At 39.6% G+C, this 25,207-nt stretch overlaps 1 protein-coding gene across 1 annotated transcript in view; it reads right to left on the bottom strand.

Moving 5' to 3' along the window:
• Positions 1–322: 322 nt before the first annotated feature.
• LOC111269056 (uncharacterized) overlaps positions 323–25,207 on the bottom strand; it is a 77,244-nt gene continuing 52,359 nt past the window's right edge. Inside the window, exons 6-12 of the mRNA XM_022848376.2 lie at positions 13,383–13,622; positions 10,371–10,469; positions 9,753–9,951; positions 7,621–7,780; positions 4,876–5,651; positions 3,080–3,765; positions 323–2,398 (exon numbers count right to left, since the gene is read on the bottom strand). Of these exons, the coding sequence (XP_022704111.2) occupies positions 3,467–3,765; positions 4,876–5,651; positions 7,621–7,780; positions 9,753–9,951; positions 10,371–10,469; positions 13,383–13,622 (1,773 nt within the window). The 3' untranslated portion in view covers positions 323–2,398; positions 3,080–3,466. The remainder of the gene's footprint in view (positions 2,399–3,079; positions 3,766–4,875; positions 5,652–7,620; positions 7,781–9,752; positions 9,952–10,370; positions 10,470–13,382; positions 13,623–25,207) is intronic.

Below are 25,207 nucleotides of genomic sequence, written 5' to 3'. Positions count from 1 at the left end.
TATTAAGAGTGCACTGCTATTGTTATTAGTACTCCTCTTTTTGGCTTACCATACGTTTTAATGGTTCCATTTTCTTTTCACAAAGGTTAGTAGATAGTGCGTGCCCTTAACAGAACTTGAAGCAGTAGAGACTTGAGTGGAAAATACTGCGAGTGTCGGTGAAATGGTAACGCGTTTACCTACTGAACTTAGGGACAATCAGGTTCGGGTTCTGGACATAGCTCGTCAATGCCAAACTTAAAACTCGACATGTTCATACAACAGCGCACAATAAATCTTGAATTAGTTGATAAAGTTAGTTTCTAAAAAAAGGTACCGCTCATTTTATATGTGTAGGTATAAAACATATTCTTTTTTTTATTGATAACATACGATACGTTTACATCATGAGGCGAATATAAGGTTGAATAATGAGTCGATGAATGCAACTACATGCTCCTTTAGGGTCCTCTGTTCGTCCGATTTGAAAGCCTAATCACTTACTGTGTCATCTTTAAAATGAAGTATGACTTCTGATTATCTCACAGAGAAAAAGTTATATTCCTTATTACCTACTTTAGAATCACCATAAATCGAGGTGCATTCTCTCTTTCTCTCTCTCTCTCTCTCTCTCTCTCTCCATATATATATATATATATATATATATATATATATATATGATAGCCTTGCATGATTCGATTAGCCGTACTTGTTTAACAGTTAACTCCAAAAATGCATTTATGCAAGACTTACATACGATAGTTAATGTTTTAACGTTGAAAATGTCAGAGGCATGCGTATGATCGTGTCGTCATGTTCCGTTTCCATATCCCGGAGTTTCTGCTGTGAGAATCGACTTCACGAGCCGTTAGCGTTACGTTTTTTCTCACCGACGGTAAACTCTTCAGTTTTATGCAGTGCTACTACTGATATATACAATGTTATTTACATGAATGTATATATATATATATATATATACATACCTATATATATATATATATATTTATACATACCTATATATATAAACACAAGAAAAACACGTAGACAACACGAGATGACAATAAAGCTGTGCCATGTGTCACCTTCGATGTCATCGATTTTAAACTTTTGAAACATAATCTTGCCCATTTATGTTGTCCATGGGAATAATCGTCCGAAAATTTATGTCATCAGAAAGCTGCGATGCACGTTGAAGCTTCTTTTGCTTCACATTGAAGATTCGAGACGCTAATTTAAATCGCACTTGATTAAAGTGAATCATTTTACTAGAATGTACTTTGTAATGCTTCCTGTCACATTGATATGATATTCAGCAGTAAATATATATATATAATTATGGCAACTACCCTATGCGAAGGCACACAACAAGTATACCTAGAGTTACCCGCTCGTATGGAAATGATTACAGAGAATATTTGCATTTATGTCGCCTTCGCAAACAGGATCAATCTACTATGGTCTGTCAGGGCCATCCGTATCTTTTCTCTGGCATTCTCTATTTTTGTATATATATATATATATATATATTTATACTTTTTACTCTATGCTGTGATAACTATAACCTTCAATTGCTTTTCCATTTACAAAATTATTGGCATTTAGATACTTGTAATTCACATCTAATCTTCGTTACGGGGAAGGCTATGAGGCCTTCAGTGAGCTGTCCATTGCAGAAATGATGGGTGTGTCAGTGGCAGTGCATCCGACATCGAAGCATCGAGCGTCTACCGAAGCTTTGATAGTCAATCCCGTACGCAAAATCTATATACGAAATCATTTTTACACTGAAAACTTTCAAAATAAATAAATAACTCGATGCTAATTTGTCGACGACACAAATTTCGAAATTTTAACAAAGAAGAACAAGTGCGAGCTTCCTGCGTCCGAGCTAGGAAACTGTCTTTTACTTTGTCATGGATTGATCTCAGTTCGATATCTTACATCCTGTGGTAGCGGGTCACGACGAGCGTTCAAATACAATAGCAGACGCTTTCCCGTTTCAGAGCGGGAACAAACTTTACCGTTTTGCCAAACCCATAGCAGCAGCAATGGTAACAAAATAAAAACATGGTTGCTCGATTATGTTTGTAGGTTGACAGATTTGTAGGTTTAGGCTAGGATAACAGGAAAGGTAGGGGCGGTCTCAAACGCTTTTCTGCCACCGTCGTCGCCGCTGGTTTGGTCGAGACCAGCTTGTTTTATTTGGTTTTGTCAGGCATACACAAGGTGCGCATCACGTATAAAAGATACTGTAAAGCACCCAGTCATACAAACATAGATTACTATAATAACTTGACGGGAAACGTGCCTCAACAAATGGGTCATTTTCGTGCAACTAAAACGAAACCCAATCAACGTCTTATCCTGATACAATAATGGCAAAGACTTGGACAGGGTCAATCACTTCGAGCCAATCACACTGAAATATGCACATAGAGATAAACACTTATTAGTCCAAGAATCCAAGACAGAATTTCAATGTCCGTTGCAGTAATTGAAGGAAGTAAATTAATTTAGTACTAATACAATAGTATAGAACTAATTTATATGTCAGACGAATTTCGAGTATGTACCTGTCAAAACATGTTGACGACATGCAATATAATCAATGCAACAATATGTAAGTTTAAGGATCCCTAGGCAAGTTACATTGGGGTTATCGGTATGGAGAAATCGGCCGGCTAGCTTAACGTTCCTAGGAAATCTACGGAATCTTCTAAAAAAACATTATTTAAAGCTGTGCTGGTGATTGCTCTGTAATGCGTAGCTTATCGAAGCGTAATGGAAATGATGATGCGATCAGCCATTTATATACCGTGTTAATTTCTAATGTTAATTATTCTTCGAAATATGGTCCCAAACCCTTTCACTCTCTTTCTCTGTTTTATTTGTTATACTGAGCAGGGCAAAAGTAGGTTTAAGAATGGGTCTAGAGATGAACAAGATAGTTCTCCTATCGGAAGCGAAAATAACTTTTCAGATACTATTTCAACTGCGATGCTGCTTGGTCATAAAAATAGTTCTCTTCTAAAAGCCTATTTTTGCCTTACCCTATATTACTAGTATGTGTTGGCGTCCCTGCGAGATCAAGCCTACTCACAACTGTACGGTTGATGGTTTCTTTATGCTTGCTGCTGTTGGTGAGATTGTTCTTGGCTGATTTTTATGCGCGGTCTACAGCCATTGCCATAGTTTCCTACTGTGCTTGCTGCTGATGAGGCTGATGTCTTTTCCGGTATTATACCACTTTTAACAACAATAATAACAATGATCAACACGATGATGTCGTAGCATTCTGTTGATTGAAGTATTCGCGCGTGAATGTACATGAGTGTGACGGAGCAACTATGAGGGTATAGGTGGATTCTCCTAAGCATGATTGGTTCGATTGGCTTGGCTGAACTTGGCACGCATGCAGCTTCCCTCACAGCATTTTAGTGTACTTCTTTTTCTATAACGGGACGTAACTCCCTAGTCCGTACTAGTTCTAGGCTGTTAGGTTAGGTTGTAATGCCGAGGATGCGGCAGCTTGCGCAGGTGGAGCGGCAGGTGCAAGGTTTGCTGCTATGGCTAGAACGGGCGTTGCGACCTGTTCCGAAGATGAAACCGCTGACGCCTCATCGGCGCCTGAAGTCAAATCAGCTGATGGTATGGATGACTCAACCGACTCGGAAGACGATAGACCCGCAGCCAGTATAGCAGGTGCAGAGGAGACCGGCTCAAAAACAGTTGCCTTGGTGACCATTGCCATAGGGAGGTTCGTAGTCACAGGTGTCGGTTGAGGTGCTGTGTCCGCATTCAGCAGGTATATGTCAGGTAAGGTCGACCGATTCGTGTTTAGAGGTCATTTACACATTGTCGGTCGGAGATTAGCCAGGAGACAGCCAGGAAGATAGGCAGGTATACCGCAGGCAGATGCAAGCGCCAGGCAGATCATCGTCGAGCGCCATCGCGTGCGAATGCGCGTCGGGATGCGCGGAGAACATGCAGCCAGTCGGGGCATACAAGGAACCACGGAAAAGAAGAATGTTTTTGGGGTCCAAATTTAGGATCATAGCGGGTAGAATGAGGAAAATACGGGATTAGGAGCAAAGATTTGTTTAGGGGTGGTGAGTTTGTGTGCGTAAACGATAGAAGAGTGCTCAGAAATTGGAACAAAGAGAAGTTATAAACAAGGCAGGAGCAAAGAAGAAGCAACGGTCACCGCTGCTGTTTCTACCGTTATAGCCATCACCACACTATTGATCACTGCCAACTGGTGTAGTATTGTTACTGTATATAATCATTATATCATATGGAAATATCATATATATATATATAATATAGCACGAAGAAAAGCAGGAGGTAAAATGTGATCCGAGTGTAAACGTAATTTATGTACGAGCATAGAGTCCTGTGTTGAGTTTTTTTACGTGCCAGTTACAACTGTGAAGTATCAGCCTAGATATCTATCGCGTAGAAGTATTGGAGAAGCAATTGCCTGGCAACGTTTGCTTACGGAAGACTAATATTTACCATGCAACGATGCTTCATCTGGCCCGCGCAAACACGAAAAACACATGCAGACGAAAATACCACTTATGTACTATATTTTGTATATTAGGTATAATTTATACGCTGATGTGCATGTACAGTTTACCAGCTGAAGCTTTTTACGGGCACTTTACAGCTAGAAGAATTCATTTGCATGCTTGGCAATGCAAGTTTTCTAAGAAAATGGTTTACAAGTGTATGAAAAAAAAGAATGAACTTCATCGTTAATTGTTTTGTTAATGATTATCCAACTATACATGACACATAACAAATATGCTGAAAACTAATTAAATATACGAATAAATAATACATTACTAACTTGTATCATTACAATGTCCTATACTCGCTACAATGGAAACGCACCATTTCCTTGGACGGTAGCCAAAGGTTGTGGTTCAGCCACAACGGCCTGGCTCAGTTGATGTACGAGTTGTGCTTGTTGTGGCACTTGGGCTTGATAGCCAGGGGACGTTTGACTTGGATAACCTCCGTAAGCTAAAGTGGGCTGAACTAGGAACGACGAAGTTGAGGTAATCACCATTGTCGTCGGATAGGTCGAGCTAGATGTTACCGTTCGATACCTCGTTGAAAACGCGTTATAAATAAGCGTGAAGATCTTGGACGCGTAGCTGGTACCCGTAGTTACCGTAGTGTACAGCGAAGTAATAGTCGAATAGCTGGCTGTTGGTGTCGGCTGCAGGAGGAACGGAAATGGGAATGCCTGTGTTGGCTGAATAGTGATCACTTCGGTGGTAACGGTCGTAAGGGTGCGCTCTGTCGTTCCAATCGAATCCGATAGACGTTTCGAACGAGTTCGCCGACCATCGTAAAAACTCACGACCTTCGTGTGGTAGAGGGTGTCAGTGGTCACGTAGGTGCTGCTTCGGGTTACGGTCTGTAGCGAAGGCTGAAGCTGGGTGTTGAGGCCCAGAAGCAGTGCAGCAAGCGGGTTCTTCTGGAGAGCGTTTTGAAGTTCGTCGAGAATGTTTTTCGAAGTAAGTGGCTCATCTGTTTTAGTTGTCGCCGTAGCGTTGATGTCGCCAGCCAGCAGTGTTTTGATGTAGGAATCGTCCGATTCATCGAGGAAGCTTAACGTTTCGTTGGTCATCTCGTCAGTAATCTCGCTGGAGGGCATAGTCCTACATAAACGACGTCCACATGCAGAAGGAAATAGCGATACGTCCCGGATTCCGGTAGAACGACCACAACAAAACGCAGAACAAGTTAACGCGTGCACTGGATTGGAAATACTTTATTTTTCATTTTCAGGCTCAGTTAAGTGTAGAAATTAATTAAAAACAAATATGAACTTAAATCATATATGCAGTCGAATGAAACTTTTGTTTTTGTAAGTATGACGTCATTGTTATTCAACTATTCAACTATGTTATTCAACTATTGAATACATCAGCCAGTGGTATAGCATTTCTAAAAATGGTCAATGGTTGCGTATGGCGACTATGAAGTACGTCTGGTTACCTCAAAATGCAATGAATAATAACATTATTCATTAATCAACCGTATACGTAAATCAATTGAGTATAAATGAATTAACTAATCAATTCGATTAAGCTTACTTCATAAAAGGTAACTACACGTTCAGCTTTCAATACATTTAGTATGTTATTGTTAGCAGGTTAATAGACAATGACAGTATAATATGGCGACATGCGTATATAAATTATATAGCACGTTGTCGAGTTCTACTATTTTTTGTGTCAACGTTGTTTACTTATCCTAGCTGACATCAGATCTCCTTTCATATAGCCTAATGTTTTGTTTTCTAGTAAAAAGGATTATACGCAAATGTTTTTGTTGTCGTCCTTGCTGTTGCTGTCCCTGGTATTTTGGGGTTTGTCTTGTCATCCAGGTTTTGCCATTTTATTGTTAACTTTCGAAGTTTATGTGTTGATTCTTGTTGCTTTTAATATCCGGCGATTTTATTTTTAATCGGGTTGAATGACCAGGTTGGTACAGCTGTTGTGTTTGATTCAGTGCTGTGTATATATATGTATATAGGGTTTTTCGGAAAATGTCTCCAACTCGTTATTCGAGTTCACTTATCGTCGCCATAAATGTCTGTTCTGGAACAATTGGTCTCTGCGTTATACATTGGGCTAGCAGGTATCTAAGTACTTTTTTGCATAAGTTTAAAAAAGTTTTCCTTTTATTACAAAAGGTAAGTAATAGGTTTTTTATAGCCTTGACCACTCCTCGACTTGAGATTCCCCATAGCTTCCGGATGAAGAGTCTCTTTACACTTCGGGTGAGGTCTATTGCGTAAACTGTGAGGACTTCCAACTATGCAATTTACACGTATCTAACGAAATATATGGTAGGATACTAGGAAGTATCATCCATTTGGCATTCTCACATGTTCTACATACACTATCATATACATGTATAGAGCTTCATAGTTTGTAGTTGCAACGCACAGTTCGTAAACATTAATGCAATGTTTACGTATGTATTAATTATCTTTTAAAGATTTAGGGTGATTCTGCTTATATTTAAAAAACTTCGTTCTTGGAGGGGCCGCACTCGAAAGTGAATCGAAGTACTTAACATAAATAAAGACATGGACAATGTAAATTCCCGTGTATGAATAAATATTTTGAATGTCTGGGAGAGCGGTCAACATATCGATGTGCTAAAGGAAACTATGGCGGTCCGCTTCAGGTGAAGTGTCCTGAAACCGACTGAGCGAACCTTATTTGCTAAATCGTTTGATTAAAGCGTATTTCTTCAAACGATTTAATTATACTGTAGCTTTTGTTAGATGAATAGATGAACATATCTTCAGTTAAATATGAAGATTAGGTCTTTATATGTTGTATTAGACATATCTATAACTACATGTTTGTCTTATCATTTATCTAAAATAATCGTGGTCAATGATTATCTACACATGCGGTATACTTCTGCTATATATTTGTATCGAAAGTTTTTTCAGATTTGCGTTTTTCTTAGGCTAAGCAGCGAACCTTTAATTGCGTGCAACAAATAGCATTTTAACAAGGGCTCCACTGCCGAAGTCCGGCCCGGCCTTAGAATGGCTATGAAGCCTTTCAGGTCAGGCCTATCCGGCTTTTGGCTATTCGGCTTTACCTGTACGCTGTGACGAATTTTCTGATTACAAAGGATTCAGTGATGGTCTGCATCGAGGTAAGGCCGTCATGAGAAGCCGGGATGAGCGACGTGCGCCACGTGTGCTGTTCCGTTGAGTAAATTCGGGAATGAACCAACCCAGACGGTGTTGGGTCAATGGCTGAAATACAAACATTCCCAAACGAATGAGACGGTCACAACAAGCAATTTTTCGAAAAGGAGACATTAATCAAGATTCTCTTGTAATGCATGCTTACTTCCAAGTTGTTTACACGACTTTTACTCTAATTAGGTGCCAATAGTAATGCTTGTGACGAATTAGCGGACATGCGGCTAAAAACGAAAAATCAAACAGATAGCAGACGTTAATCGGTACATCTCGTCTCGATGCGAAACGGTTGCACCGGGATATTTTTCATGGGACAATTTGCATTTAAGACTGTTCTGTACGATATGGTACCATTCACCGATGATCAAATGTTTGATATGTACAGTTAGCGAGAATTTTCCAGCAATTCCCCTTCACCCTTTGGCTAAACTTGTCTACGTTCCATGGTGCTATATAAGTAAGCAGATCGATTATACAGTCGAGAATTTCTCGTCGTTTAATGAGAGTTGCAAACATTGTAGGGACATTTTCCTGATAACAGTAGCGCTTTGGTACGGTGACCTGATGAAAACACTGATACGAGGGAGACACGATCCCATACGACATGATACTACCTTTTGCTGGATAAGCCACGGGCCACTAACGTGGTTAGGAAACACCAAGGAACAGTCTCGGCCGCCAAATTCAGGACAAAATCTGGGCGTAACGCTTTATCATTGAACGCTATATAGCATAACTGCGATATATCACGCAGGAATGTAGTTCGTGACTTAAATTCAACGTAACTATTAAGAGATATATCTACGAATATACACGAGAAGATGTGTATTGATAATCCTGGGACGGGTGGGGAACAAAGTCAAGGGGCGTTAAACTTAGCAGTTTAGACAATTCGAAAATAGCAATTTCGACAAACTTTTAGCAGCGTACGGTTACAATAATTTTAAATAGGTCCTAATACACGATGCCAAATTAGAAAAGAATTGTATCGAATGTGGTAAAAGGAGGCCTGAAATGGGAAAAATATATGCCTAGAAATAGAGAAAGTAGGCCTCCTGTCACAAAACAAAAGCACTAGCTGATACGGGTGCCGCTTTGACTCGCCCGGCTCTCTTCGCAATGGCAGTAAACACATTGTTTTCCTAATTACATACTTCACTCTTTCATCATTGTAAGGCTATTTTTGCCCCACCCGGTATACGAAAGACACGAAGGTAATATCAAAGGCTGTCTTGCCTTTGAACACGTTTGAAACGACTTCTGACTCGTAAAGACAAATGAATGCTTCAAGAAGTGAAAAGGCATGAAAAATGCTGTGCTAAGTTATGTTGAAAAAGTAATGCTGCAGGCGAGGTACTCATGCATCGGAAATGCCATGCTCAACGCCGGGGGGAACATGCAGAACAGTCGATCGGCATTCAGGTTTGGATTGTAATGAATGTAGGTCTGGAAAAAATTTTCACTCTTACACCCCTAATCATTTATCTGGCCGGAGTAGAGCCACGAATAGCTGCAGCAAGCTGGAAGCAATCGAAGATCATTCAGGAAAAGCAAGTCGCCCTAACACTGATTAATCAGGATCAGATGGGTTGCTCTACCTAGTAAAATATTCTATGGTCGAAGACCCTGTATTATTGGTATTTCAAATTCATCTGTAATAAAAACTTTCTAAGGAATGTTTATAGGATCTCGTAGAAGACTATTCTATAATAGAAGCATCAGCCTGTAAAACACTGTCTGCTTGAACTCTATACGTTAGAAATATATATATATATATATATATATGTTAGTAGAAATTACATAAATTTCGCATGGAGGTCTTACCGCAGAAAGAGGAAGAGCAACAAACCCAAAGACTGAGGCGTCAAAATTATTGGAATCGATATAGACTCTAGGTATCCAAAGTGCGCGAGAATGACCTGAAGTCGTATTACTAGGCGCTAAATGGCCAAATGTGGCTTTAACCTCCTGCCGAATGGTCTATACAGAGTTAGATTTAATTTTTGATACGTTAGTTTTGTACCATTGTCGCTGATGCCATTAGAGAGAACTTCGCTGGGCTCAATCGTCGTCGGAAAAGAAGTGGTTATTGTTAGGGTTCGAATGACGGATTTGCGCTGACCAGCGCGAAGAGTCACCAACGACGTGAAGGTCGTAGGCAGCCAGGTTATTCGAGCGGGATCAATGTTTAGAAGAGGGTCATCAAGATCGAGAGCTTTCACCTGGAAAGTGTTGAAAGTAGCGACGCCGCTCACTATCAGGTACAATTATCAGGCTGCTACTTCTGTTAGTTCTTTGTAATATTAATAACTTTTATCAGTATATCGTTTGATCATGATGTGTGTGTGTGACCTAATTGCAACATCATGTGATATGATTTAACTTTGTGCGGCGCGATCGACTTGCCAACGGACGATGGTTGATTTGAAAATTATTTCTGACTCCAGGCATATAAGAGGGCAAAACAATTCACTTGATGAATGGACTAGGCCACATAATTTTTTAGGCAATTTTTCCAGTTAGATACTTCAGCCTTGTAGCAGGTACTTGTGCCGAAAACCTCTTCAGGTTTGTGACATCCAGACAAGGTTTTAAGGGAAAATGCCTCAGTGGTTATTTGTTTAAGCTGTAACATACAGACCTGTGAATCAAACGCGTTCAAATGTTCAACCTCCGAAGGCAATGCCGTTTGATCCTCGTAACGGGAAGTCAGACGGACCTTGAAACGATTAAGACGAACCTGTAGAAGAAACATTGATGTGTTGTTTATTTCAGCAAACAGATTGCCGAAGCTAGAAATCTTTGTCCTCTTACCACTAATGAATAAGGCAGTTCTGTATGACGGAGTTGCTAATTCAAAGTACTTGCGGATTTTTCCCTAAACGGAAAGTTATCTCAATGCGCAATTGTATCGGAAAAGTTGTTAAGTCAAATTAAAGGTCTGGGAGGAATTCACTGATATTGGAAAAAGAACGGCGAAAAATTAGTTCAGGCATTGCGATATTGTTGTATCAGAATGAAATCTCTGAAGAATCTGGAATAAATCATTAAAATATAAGCTCTGGTTGATTCAGCCTTTCGTTAAAACAAAAACCATGGCCCTAAATAGGAAGTTAAAACTTTCGCCGGTTCAATAGCAAATATACTCGCCGATTAGCAAGTCTACACGTAGCGATAGGCACCTTCCTACGCCTAAAAGTTGCTTCACTTAGGCTCCTATTTCTATTAGACAGGCTCGCTTACATCAGAATGGACATATATAAAATATAATCAGTTTGCATTGAATACCGCTGACATTTTAAATTTTAAGCTATGATATAAGCTAGTCATACATCGACGGCACTTTTACCAGAATATTCTTCCTTCTAATACCGGTAACGCGATCTTGCTTTGGTGACATATCTCATTCAACTTAGTCGCCTTAACCTGTCATCGGATAAGCACTCAGTTACTGAAATATTTGAAATTCTAAGTTAGCAGGATGGCTATAGGAAAGTGCCGAGAGTTTGAAGCAACATTCCCGTCGGTTAAATTACTTGTTAAGAAAAAAAGGTCCCCGATATTTATTGCTTTCTCCTTTCTGAGGAGGTTCATGTTCTGTTCTTAATTCGTCTCTTGCTGCTTGCTCGAGTTTCCCGCTCTCTTTACCCTGTTTTTACGGGATGACCGTAAATAATTGTGCAGGGGTGCTGTCTGGAATTTAATATCCCCCCGTTTATAATATCCGAAAGCAGAGTTTAAATTTTCCACAGTACTCCATACTATAGTTTACATAGATTGCATTGTTTTGGAAAGGGGAAATGAAGGGAAATGAAAGGGGAAACCAAGAACAGAGACGTATGAAAGGCGGGTTCTTTTGTCGATGATGGAGTAGGTAGTTGGGGCAGTTAACACTGGATTATTTGGATAAAGGCCAGGACCAACAATGAATGTGACTAAATACGTTGTACCTGATGCAATAGTTCAGGGATCGATACCTCGAACAGAGGTAATCCAAATTGATGTTAAAGCAGCTGTCAAAATGTAAGATAAGAAAACGACTCAGGTCTCATAGTTCGCTCCCGCAAGTACATCGTGTTAATGATCCTATTGTCTGCGACTAAGCCACATGCCTGGGCTTTCAACTGCCCAGGTTCAAAATAATCTAAACTGCAATTCGTTTTAGACGAACATTCATCAGACAACCTTGTACGATAGTGTATCCGACAAGTCCGACCCATGCGAACCCTACACAAGTTTCGGAGACTCTACCTATTCACAAGGCTCTACCTATTTAGAGACAAATGCCCACTAAAGGCTACGTCGACCAGCAGGCATGTCCACTGAGCTCCATTGTAATCTACGATACAAAGCCCCGTATATTACGATAAGGGGATAGTAGCCTTGGCTGCAGAAGTAATGCAGAAATAACACTTCTTCTGACATAGTCGAAGCAAATGCAGAAATCATGCGTAGAAGCTGTGATTTGTTTGAAATTCAGGCAAACGTCAGTATATGTGAATATGTCTAAAGTATATCATTATGAGTTAAATATCGCGTAAAGTAGAGACTGGCATCGCATTGCCATGTTGCTTGAGGAACTCAACAACGAACTATTGCCGTACAGACGAACAAAACGGTATGTGCGCACAAAAGGCGTACGAAACCGCACCGCATTTGTGCGTAAGGCAACAAATCGGTAAGATGCTAGAAATGGCTTAGGACAGTATGATGACGTTTATAAGGGATTATGAAACATGCTGCTTCTTTATTGCTCGCACAAATATATATATTAATAAAGTACTTCAAGCTCTATTACTTGCTGGCATTCTAAAGCCTATTCCAACATTCGTACGAATTAATAGACTTAATTTAAGAATTATCTTCAATTCAATTTTTTCTTCCGTTACTATCCAGATTTTTTTGCTATAGACGAACCCTACCAAAGTCAAAAACCTCTGCCCGAATTTTTTGCGTTATGGACATACACGAAGAAACCGGAAAATCCTCTAAGGAGATAACGCTAATTTAAGTAATTTAAATCCATGTCGTTTAAAAAGCCATTTTCGACATATCTGGATCTTTAATCAAGTAATTTATTGCGATTTTAGAAAACAGAACATCTGTTGCCGATTCAGTGCGTCAGGTAAACCTGAACAAGCAACTTTTTTTCTTAGACTTTTTATGTACCATTTGAACTATTTTTTTGAGCTTTTGGATTTTTGCCCTGCTATCAGCCCAAAAATTAAATCGGCTTTTTTATAGATAGCGTAGTTAGGCTATCGTTTAACGAGCTGGTAACTATTCATATCGCTCGACACACGGCTAAAGTTAAAAAGTTATCTGCGGATTAGAAAAAAATACTACTTAGTGCTTGAGCTTCGAATTGATGATTCAACTGCCGTAAGCGTCATCGCTTATATTGAAGAACACGTCAATCTAATTCTTAGTGTACAAAAAAATGTTGCTGTTGCGTCTGTTGTTCGGGTATGATTTCAGATGCATAGGAAACAGTCTCCGATCGCACCATCATGCTTCAGACATACGTAATTATTAGGAGGTAGTTGCTCCATCTGTCGAAGGAGCTTTGTGCCTCTCAAATAAGAGCCTAGTCCTAATAATGCACTGAACTTTAAGTTCAGCTGTTCAACTGATGCTTGATATATGTACGTACCGAGTGACTTTTGGCTAATGGGCTATAACGTAGCCTAGAGGTAGTGCTGCTTTGGCTGCGTCCATTAGGCCTTCTGGTAAAGTGGATTTTGTTATCGTCTTCAATGGTTTCGGTAAATTTCGGCTCGAGCCGAGTGGTTTGTTGTATCTGCCGACTCTGCAACGTTGCCGATGAGCTTTTGAATGAGGCCTGCAGCAGGAATTTCTCCAAATCCCCGACATCACCGCGACGTTCGATGGTCTGAAAACCCGATGATTATCACAGAGTATTTTGGCAGAATTTAAGGAAATAAGTTCTGTTGAGTTGACAACTACTTTTGTCACAGGCTGACTCAGATATTCACGTTGGGTGACGATTTGTTCACACCTCACAATTTGCACCAGTATGCGGAAATAGGCAAGTTTGGATTCCGGAGAAATGAGGTGTGACTTTAACGTGCACTGTAACACAGTGGCGACAAAATGCAAAAAACACAGCTAAAATTTGATTATATCTATATAAGACTGTGGAATACATAAAATGACAGAGGATTTTTTTTCGTTCCGTTGTCAATGAACTTTGTTTTAGGAACCACCGTTCGACGTTAATTAGTTCAGCTAATTATATTGCGATTACGCATATCTAGAATATGAGCAACAGCTTTGACCTTACTGAAAATGGATCGACAAGGCCTCACGTTGTCTTGACAAATCTTGATAAAATATTACTATCAAGTGGGTCAAGAGCTTGCTCAATGCCAAGTGTAGAGAAATTAAAGGGTGTCTTTAAAGTTAAGTTTTAAACTGACCTGCCGTTTGACTTGATGCGTTAGTTCTACTATTTCATTAACTTAATATTGTTACTCAAAAAGAATTGTTAAAAAAAGATTGCCGAAACAGCGCATCGAAAATAGTAGTGGCTGTCGCTGACGGTAGGTGATAATAGGCAACTGAAAAATAGAAAGTTTAATCGCAAATAAAATATTTCTATATTTTATTATATGTATTAGTTATAGGGATTGGGTTATATATAACTTAATATGAGCTTTGCTTACGGTAATGCAATTAGAAGTGCCAAACACCTTTACGTGATGTCCATCAAATAGGAGTAAGTTCACGTCGGCGCTTCAAGATCATTCTTATTCTTCATTAGGATTTTGTAAACTGAGTTTACTGATATGGACTTCTATTGGATTGAATGTAAGACTGTCGCCCAGTAAAAAGTGGCGACCTACAACAACATAGGTTACGCCGGTATAGTCAGAGGCAATTATTTATTTACAAATTATTCATTTTTATCCAAGTACACATTTATGAGAATCTTACATAATTCTGGATATTATAATTAGATAAATAAGCTGCTTTAAATTTTTATTTGGCTACACGGACAACTATATAGAGCCTATTTTTATGTAACTGTTAATCGAGCGACAATGTTCCGGAATGGTCATCAGATTGTGATTAGGACAATAGAAATGACACTGTGTATATATTAAGAGCCTTAGAGGCCTGAAGTTACATTCTCACTTGGCTGACAATAGCCGCAGGATAGCTTCGTAAATGCAGTCGTCTCCAAACTTGCCTGGAGCTGATACTGGCTTCCTTCATCTTCAATACAATAGATCGAAGAACACATTTTCTGGTCAAGAGAATGGTTGCTTTTTTTCGCAATATCCTATGGATTTCGTATTGCGAGTCAGGATGTATTTTAATTTTCGTCTTCCATCTTTAGTCCATTATACATACTGTACATTTTTTCAGAGATCAACTACTACAAGCGATGAAACTCCTCTTCTCCCTGGTACACGAATGTTTGACTTCATGAGAAACGTCCATGATAGTTTCGGTTTATCTACTCGACATTCTTCAACTGAAACGTGTTTTCAATGGAGTTCAACTGATGATCAAATAAACTTAGTGATCTCTTTCATCGTTACTAACTTAACCTCTAAGCTAGAGAATTAGTTATCTTAAGCAACGGTAGACCATGAACGTAACACTACAAACGTACTAATCAAATAGAAGCACTGAGTAAGTTACTTTTCTTTTTTTAAATCGCCATTTCGACAAAGATTTCGTATTGCTCTGCATCGAACCACCGTTCATAAGTTCTAGTTGAAACGATTGCCTATAGTAGTGAAGTTCGCTGACACTCAAACATCAACTGCGGAATAGAATAATTTTGGATATTTACAAAACTTAGATGGGCAGTTTATTGACCCAAATCTTAATTTTTATCCACTGTTGTACCATATTATACAAAATGTCCCTCTAGTTTTGGAATACTAGCAGAAAAAGCATTCAGCAAATGGTACTGGATTTTGCGAAAACTTAGAAGCCGTCCCTCAAATAGGCTGAATCGAATTCAGTCAACAACGAATATAGCTATGTTTCTGTTTATTATCCTCAAGTAACAAACGTTTCGGACAAGGGCATTGGCATCAATAAACCGTGATGGGTTAACAGATATGTGTTCTACAGCCCCATTTGCGTTGCGTATCGAGTGGAGAAAAACATAAATACATAGATGGACAATAATATTCTAGATTTTTCGGATAATACAGCATAGTATGATTTTACTAACGAAGCGTTTTCGACAGAGAGGCGATGCTGTTTTCTCACTTCTTTGTTTGACAGCAGTAAGTTACACTAAAAGTTAGCACGTGTCATAGCATGCAGATCAATAATAGTAACGCGTGAAAAGGGCAGCGCGGAGTCCCGTTGACCAACATCCTGACTGAATGTACCAAGCCCCAATTGGATGTGCAACTGCGTGACCTGGTCTCGTAGACCACACGCAATTTTGTAGGTTGTCATGTGCCGAACATGGACACCATTTAGCTCACGCTGAAAACATCTGGAATCAGCAGCCTGGAACCGAAAACTATCTATCTTTCCTTGGTAATAAATATGTACATATAGGCGGCAAGTCTAATAACAGAAAAGTGGATTTATTTATTTCGTTATAGAGTAAAAAGTAGTAGTAGTAAAAAGTAGATTTTTCAGAGTTGTCTATACCAGAAGTCGGAGTACTTGGCATGAAATACTGCCACTGAACGCGGTATTGGTTAGTAAAAGCAATCGCTATCTGCAGATTCTTTTCGCGGGTTTTTATTAGGCACCTACCCATTCTAACCGCTTTGTTTAGACGAAAACAATGTCTCATAAATATCTACTCGACGGTCCTGTTTAAAGAATAAACCATTTGCCCGAATCACGTATCGCCAACCGCATTGATTGTGATAAGAACGATCGACGTCCTCTTAGACAGCTAGAAGTGTTCAGGTTTTTCTGGCAGGCTATAACGAGCAAACTTATCAACATAGGAGTTGAACAATCAAAATAACTAATAGTACTATCTAGCTTATCGATTCTGCTGGAAGCGATACTATTATTTTTAATCTTAGCAACGTTAAATATCCGAAGCAGCTCACTGTTTCCCTCTAGCAACCACCTCTTTTATATAGATGTGTACATTGAAATTTGTTCAGTTAGTGTACCGGGGGGTAAACTCTGCGCTCTATTATTTCCGCGCTGATTAACTGCTCAGTGTAAATGCGTCTTGCAGAAAATACCCTTCAGAATTTCTGCCTAATTAATCAAATGCGTCTGATGATCTATCTTTGGCCCGCCCGAAGAATTGCTCGTTTAAATATAATACATCATCTAAGGAAAAATAAAGCATTCAAGTAGGTGTCAAAACGCAAACAAAGAGATGCTTGGAATTGCCGGTTTATCTATTGCCATTGTTCTATATATACACAGATGTCAAACAGTTCAATTACAAACTGTAGTGGCCTACACACTCGAACCCAGTGCACAGGTTATAGCTGCAGCTTTAATTGCAAGTGCCTAGTTTATATTTAAGCCATATACGCTACGTCGACCAGACGTTCAAAGTGTTCGTTTGACGCTGTCATATTGTCACCCATTGAACCCTGTACTCTGTACGCCCTGCCCCGAGTTCGTAATTGATCCTAACATTAGTTTAAACACATATGATTTAGAAGCCTAAGGGCTTCGAATCATCTTCGTGCAATAGATATCCTATCGGCGTTTGACCGTAACAGGTTATTTTACCACCGACAGTCTACGATGGTCCTACATGCAGCTAACTCATACGTAACTATGATAGTTGGCCATGGTGCGTCAAATTGAAGAGCACAGCGACGGCTATATTAGCTTTTAAGCAGACCTTCCTCTCATTATAAGTTGACAATTGGAAGCTTAACATGATCCCTACTTGAAAAGGCCAATTTAACTCCGTTTATCGCATTGCAGTGAAACAGCAAATGTGTTTGGCAAAATGCTAGACGTACGGCGGTGCACGTATTTCTCAGGTTACCATGCCCCTATTGGGAAGCGCCAGTAGTATAGGTAGTCGACAGAGGGCGTATCGAGTATGAAGATCGTAAGCTTGATTTTAGCAAGCTTGCAATTTCAAGAATTTATAAAGCTATGTTCCATTAAGTTCACGTATAGACTCAATTTCGATTATGAAGTATTGCCTTTTTGCCATAAAATAGGATTATATATATATATTGAAACGCAATCTAAAAATGTTACACTCTGCCCTATAGAAGAGGCTCGTTGAGATTCCATTGTCTGTCCACATCAGAGTCCCGCAAGCAGGTTTTGTAATGATACATAGGTAACTCATATTAGGGCTAATGCGCATTATGAAGTCTTTCGTCGACATCTCGATGGCTTTTACCCACGATTTCATTTCTTCATCTTGATAGGCGGTAGATACACAGCGCGATGAGCAACAAAACAACTCATACAGACAGAATAAAATAGAACCCAAACACATGTGTCTGTGTGGTGAACGTGACTACTGAAAAGTATCTCACAAAAGTCAATTACGTTTTATGATTGAGCTGGTATTTGACCAGGTGAGCGCGTTACCATGGCCACTATAAATATGCAGTCATCGCTAGTTGAAGTTTGATCGTTGAACAATATTTACTATGAGATATTTTATCATCAATTTTTATAGTCTGTTAAAGAAAACCCAAACGTAACCAAACCTGCCGATATGTTTCGAGTTTTACGTCAGGTGTCGCCGTAGGGTATTCCATCAGATGGCTGGCTCCCAGCCCGAAGCGGGGTATGTCTAGGCCGAAGTTCGAGCCTAGACCATAACGTTTTCCTTTGATCAACAAACAACTATATTACCAATAGAGCTATGACAGAGGCAATCCAAGCCGGCCTGATGTAACCTAATGACTTAAATACCAACCGTAGAAAAAGTGGCGACGGTGTCGATAGCAGTACAGTTTTGTTTTGAAGAACCCCATTTTACTGCTCCAATGTCGAAATCCATGCATAGGCTGCTCATTGTCTCGAGCATACATCCGATACCGCGGTTAACCACTCTATATAAAGTGACTGGCCCTCAGCATGTTACGCAATATGTCCACGCTCAAATTCAAGCGCATTCAACCATGTGTCCGTTAAATTCAGCGGGCAAACGCGCTACCTACTACGCGGTCGCTGCTTATTATTGGTACCGTTTAGTATCACACATAATATAACACCGCACAGTCGGTATCTCAGGTAGTAGAATTAGGTCAATGAGGACATTTTCAAGCCACGCCTCGCCCTGCTAACAGCTTGGTTAGTAGATTAAGGAAAACATTGTAACGATTTCTGTGCATTTCTAGGTATAGATGCAGAAATGTCTGAATAACTGGGATCAGCACCGATTTCTTATCGAAGTCGTTTTTGTACATATTACATATAGGTCAGTGCTTCCACTAAGCAGATTACGCTCGTGCTTTTCCCTAATGTATACAGCTTTTGTCCGAGTTGTTTGGAGTTCCGCGCGGGTAAACATGCTACACCTAGCACATTTTGCCAATGTTTCAAGTGTGCGGACACCTCTTGAATTAGTGAAATCAACATAAATGCTAGGAAAACAATTGGGGTGATTATAAATTTTATTATGGTAAATGCATTACAGCCAAACCTTTGAACCAGCCTTTGAATCCATGGAGGACACCTCTTTCTTTTCCTCTGCATCCTTTTTTATTGAGTTTTGTCTACACGTTTTTCAGGCATTGTACAGATAGCTTATACTGAGTTAGTTCTTTGGTTTACAACCTTTTTTTCCAGTTCCTGGCATTTGTAACAAAGGATTTGTCATAATGACGATAAGCGGCTAGCTAGTCGGATAGCATAGCCTCGCTATCTGTGCTATACAGGAAATGTAAATTTGGAATTGTTTTCTATTGAAAGCGACATTTTTATTGTTCTCCCAATTTAGATTTGAAGGCGCATTTAAAGTTATGTTAGATACATTGAAAGGTGTACATCGCATTGTTCCGTTACTCAATAGGTACGTTACATAGTCTAGTCTAATATGCTATCCGTCACGCTAATAATAATGGCACGTGTCGTCGTGATAATTTTAATCGTCGTGATAATGAGAAAGGCTATCTTTTCCGTTAGGCAAGTGGGAAACTAAAATGGGCATTTGTTTGAAACCCAGAGTTTAGCTACCCTGAGAATACCTAACGCGAGACTTATGCATTCGTTAATATGGACCAATAGTTAACAAAACGGAATTTTAAATAATACGTCTAGTGTCGATATGCATGAAGTATACACAAAGATTTAATTCATGAGACAAGCATATGGAGGCGCATAGGCAACAATGGCCGACTGGCCTTACGCTCTCGCACAGTTTAGTTCTATTCAATTTGGCATATCAAGCTCTGCTCTTACGATTTCTCTCGATTATGATCTCTGCTGTACAACTTCGATTTTATTTTAAAGAAATTTTCTTATTAGCTCGTTTGTCGAAAAGAATGTTTCTTGTTCAATTACACTATTGGTACAGAGAATTACGTTGTTATTTTTCTAAGTATATACTTGGAAACAGATCACGTTCTTAAACTGTGTAAACACTTTTATCTGGACTGAAAGCTCGTAAGCAAAAAAAAGCAAACAGAACCTAAGGCCATTATTATGTAAGCCACGTACTCTAACCCCTAGATAATTGGTCGTGCGGGATCTCCCTATATTTACCTTATTCCTTCTGAAACTTCTTGAGGGTCGATTTGACAATAACCTACCTTCACGATACTTTTCTGGCCTTTTCCGGGATTATATGCACGATCCAATTATCAGTCTGAAATACCGATATCAGAATGATTATCAGACATGGTCATTGCTGACCTCAGAACATGACACATGTTCTTCATTGTTTTGAGGCGTGCTGCCTTCTGACGTGACAGCGTAATGCAGAGGTCCCATTTTATCAGTATGGTATGCTGTGACACACATTGAGCTGCTGCATGACACCTGAATGCTTCGATGAAAGCAGGACGTTGAATTAAGAAAGATTTCGCATGTCAGCTAGACAAAGGCACGGAAGATAGTACGGCTTAAAGGTTAGAACTAAGCTTGCATGGATGATGGCATATAAGGTTGCGTGAGTGGAAGGTAGACACTGTCACATTAGTTTTTTGTTTCATAACAATCAAATTGACAAGCATAAACTAAGACGCTGCGCAAACTGCTGTTTCGTAAAAAACGACAAGCGACGACCGGAGCTTGGCAAAAGTTGACTATGTCAACTGAGTCTTTGTAAAGTAGTCTACCTGCTCTGACTTATTCAGAAAATGAAAAGATCATGTATTATTTCCCCAAAAAATTGAAGGTTTGCGGAGATGGCGCACAGGTAACGTGGCCATTTACAGTATTGACGCCTCCTTCAGTACCACGTATTGTCAAAACTGAGATACATCATCTAAAATAAATATGTAAATGGGTTACAATTCGTCCATATCTTCCTCGCCACAAATCGCACAAGCCCTGTGAACTGCCCTCGTTCTTCTTTCATTATTGATATTGACTACCTTTCATAAATTGATTATATCTTCGCATATCTCTCGTACAAGTTGACGGCACGCTGCACCATTTAAAGATATATTACAATACGGGGGCATTTCGCATCGATCCTTAGTTTTTGGAAAAAGCTGCTCAATATCTCGTGTCAACTATAGCAGTTGATGCTTGATCTGGGCTGCTGCGCGACTCCCGAAGACATCACGGATGGTAATTATACTAATAGGTAGTGATGAAACGATGGGTGCCAGAGTGGAAGGCACATAAAAGGATTCTATTTCCGATCACGCTGTGACCTCCGATCCATGATACCGCGCACAGTTTAAGAAGCTCGAAGTCCAGTCGGGGTTAACGGTATCGTACTGGCCGTAAATATAGCGGCTGCTCGGTTAGTATTCAAATAGAGCGCGGTATATCAGCATCAGCAGGATAGCCTAAGCTACACATGGGTATCGAGTTTAATTGCTGAGTCAGATCTCGCTGAACGCGCCTGTTTTGATTGATCGCAGCATGGTAAATGTGGCCCAATGCGATCGCCGCTACGAAGCGATTTTACAACGAGGTTTTTTTTGCATTGCATGGTGCCACAGACGAGGTATTTACTTTCCTTTGTGTGAAAACTAGAAATGTCGTTTCTGTAAAAACAAGCTTAAAAATTCCGTTTAGATGATTATCTAGTTGCCTCATTAGAATTATTGTTGAGGACAGTGGCGAAAAAACGGACACGACAGCTACAGCAAGACGCAGTCGGTCCTTAGATCGTGTGCTTGTTAGTTAGCAAGAACATTAGCGCCTCGATCTAAATGATTAAAAGCATTTTTTATCTAGTTAATATAGCCTGAAACAATGTAGTACACAAAAGAACGAATTTCGTTTTTGCAGTCCGCATTATGATGACAGCATTCTTCCGAATAGAGTTATCAGACAATGCCTGCCATTACGTATGAACAAAAGAGATTCTACTTATTCCGTATAGTCTTATGATGACCGCCAATTGAGTATGTTCTAAATCATTCAAAAATTTTGATTTGTTGGAAGTTTTACTAAGAATTTCCGAGCTCGCCCTTAAAAATCGAACATATAGGAGCAAATCCACCCCATCCCTGATTCAGTGTTAGGTTTACGGAATTGGCATGAGCTTGGCCAGAATACTGATTTATCGCGGTGCTATGTGTGCAAAACTACACAGTTAACAATGTCTTCGTACCGCCACTATGAAACAAAGTATTTCACTTCTACCTTAGCCAAAAGGTACGAGAGGGCTGAAGGGCCTTTGCCCTGATTCATAACAGGTGGTACTACTTTTTGAATGGGCGTTAAGCCTGCTGTGCTACATTGAGTTATACGGCGTTTTATTTGAGCCTTTAATGCAAACACATCTTTTACGTTGAAGCAAATATGCTGGGACACATTTGATTGGACCGCTGTTTTTAGTACTCGGAGAAAGACAGTCTATTCTAGAACAAAGCGACCAAAGCCGTCATGCCGGACCTAAAAAATCTTCCACGATGAACCTGTTGAGAAATTCAGAATTTCAGTTATCATCCAGAACCTAGAACTGTTGTTCGTGCGATTTTAAACTCTTTTCGTTCCATGAAATCGATAATTTGTTGCCTACTTTTATACACTTTTCAACGCGTTTGAAGAGGACTAACATAAAAATCACAGTATCTCATTTTGGGTGTTAAACTTTTTCGCCTCAAAGGCACAAATAATATAGTTCATAAAGACTTATGCCATTCAGGTCAGAGAGCAGACGTGAAGATAGCAGGACTTTCTTGTTGTTCGATCTTCTGAAGCTACTTCGAGCTACTTCTGCAAAGGAAAGATATTCACCATCAATGCACAGATCGATCCGTCCACAACCCAAGCGTGTTTACATTTTGGCTAGAACTCAGTTCCTTATGTCTGCTCATCACACCTTTCGCGATAGCAACACCTTTGCAATGAAGTCTAGTGTACAATGCAGATTGTTTTACGAAGCCCCTAATCAATAGCGGATTTCACAGACAATTATATGTATTTTGGCAAAATGAAAAATTGACATTAAGGCAAATCTAGTTTTAAAACGGGCTGTCTATTCAAGGTGATACTCTCGAAGAACTTAACAATTTGAGATCTTAAGCAAGTAATTAAATAAACATGTTCACGAGGAATATATATGTAGTCATTCAGATATAGTCAATGACCGAGACAGGATCCATTTTGTGTCAGTTCATCCTGAACATCATGGACTTATCTGTGGGCTAGTCACTTTTCCGTGTCGTTCAGGGTACAAGCAATATAATGCATTAGTAAAAACAGAATAATACAATACGATGATCGTCATGAGCTCATTGTATTTTTAGTTCAAATAGCTAAATTGCGTTAGAGCCTTCGAGCTCCATTTTTGTTAGCCTTAGAGCGCGCCTGTACAGCTAAGGTGAATGTAGGCCAGACGACATGAGACGTGGTAGCGCTCGATAGACAATACATTGCAAGCGTGCTGCGGACAGCCATTGGCTTCGCGAATGCTGCGTCTATTTTACATGCAAAGACATGAGAATCGTAACCTCAACTTGAACCGAAGAAGATAAAAAGCCCCTACCACGAGCGCTATTGTCTTCAGTAACAAGAGCATTTAAATTGCCGACAAGTCCAATGTACGACGAAAAAAAAATTGGTAAAAGGGTTTCTTTCTTGAAATAGTTACTTGGAGCTCAAAGGCTTTGTTACCACAAGGTTTTGTGTATGGTTCAATAACAAGAACAGGTACGGCAGTCCCATGTATGCATACCCTAGGATGCGGGTGTAACGAAATTTCCGATACCGGTCTATGGAGGTAGCTAGAAAAAAACGTCTATATACGTTTATCCACTATTCTTCGCAAACCAACATCATACGATTGCGACCTCAACAACCAGCTCGCAGTGTTTCAAAGCTGTTTAAGGCTGGCCTTAAAGTTTCAATCACATCCTATATACAGCCATAGTGTATAATAATATATGATATATTTGTTTACAACGCATGTTGACACGATGCCGTTATGTAACTCTTCATTGTAGTGCGGGTCGTTCTTTAGTTACGGCTTCACTACATAACACATTTCACAAAAGTATATCAGCGTAACCGAATTTAGCTAATGGAGTAAATTACGTATTACATAACTAGTAGACGGGCATCTATGAGAACTGCGTAGATGAATGAATTTATTTACAATGAACAATCAATGCACAAATGCGTCTGCAGTTATATTCTGGGGGTGGGTCACAATAGACAACTGCCTCTAAGAACTGCCCCGTATCGAGGCGATATTTGACATTCATAACTCTGAAAGAAGTTACAGCATGTTGAAACGGACGTGCAGTTTTTTGACGAATCAAGCAAGGTTACATGTTAAAGGAACGTCCCGTTCAATCTATGATTTTACGTTGTTCTCTAAATACAAGCCCAAACGTTGATGTTTATTTCAATATAAAACAAAACAAGGCTGAAATGAGGAAGAACTACCTTAAAAACGTTAAATTTTAATAGCCATCTCGAATGTCCAGTGGAATTCTAAGCAGAGTTTGTCGGCGTCTTAGATGCCTTGTCTACTATCATTTACCTTTCTATTCAGCTGTAAAGAACGACGAATGAAACGAACGAAAAATGAGCATAAACGCGTGGAAGATTAACTGCAAACGCCCCTAAACTTAGCAAAATCTCGCTACTTACTTATTACGTAACTTCTTTATATTAAGTCAATTTACCATAGAGACAGAGACCGTTTGGTAGTATACTTCATTATGGTAAAGCTATTTATTGTTTCCCGACAATCTTTTACCTGGTCGCCATGCGGTGTGCAAAAGCAGAGATGTACAGAAATTCAAGGCAAACTGCCTATGTGTAAGTTGGCATATCTTAACTTCATAAGTTGTATATTACTCATCTTATGTCGGATCGACCCTTACAAGAAATCGACCGCACCGCTCCGTCCCACAACATAGCAATGACGCACTGTTCTTGCCTGTA

This window comes from Varroa jacobsoni, unplaced genomic scaffold (assembly GCF_002532875.2).
Source record: "Varroa jacobsoni isolate VJ856 unplaced genomic scaffold, vjacob_1.0 scaffold_1348, whole genome shotgun sequence".
NCBI classification, from domain to species: Eukaryota; Metazoa; Arthropoda; class Arachnida; order Mesostigmata; family Varroidae; genus Varroa; species Varroa jacobsoni.
This window is presented reverse-complemented; position numbering and strand designations above follow the sequence as displayed.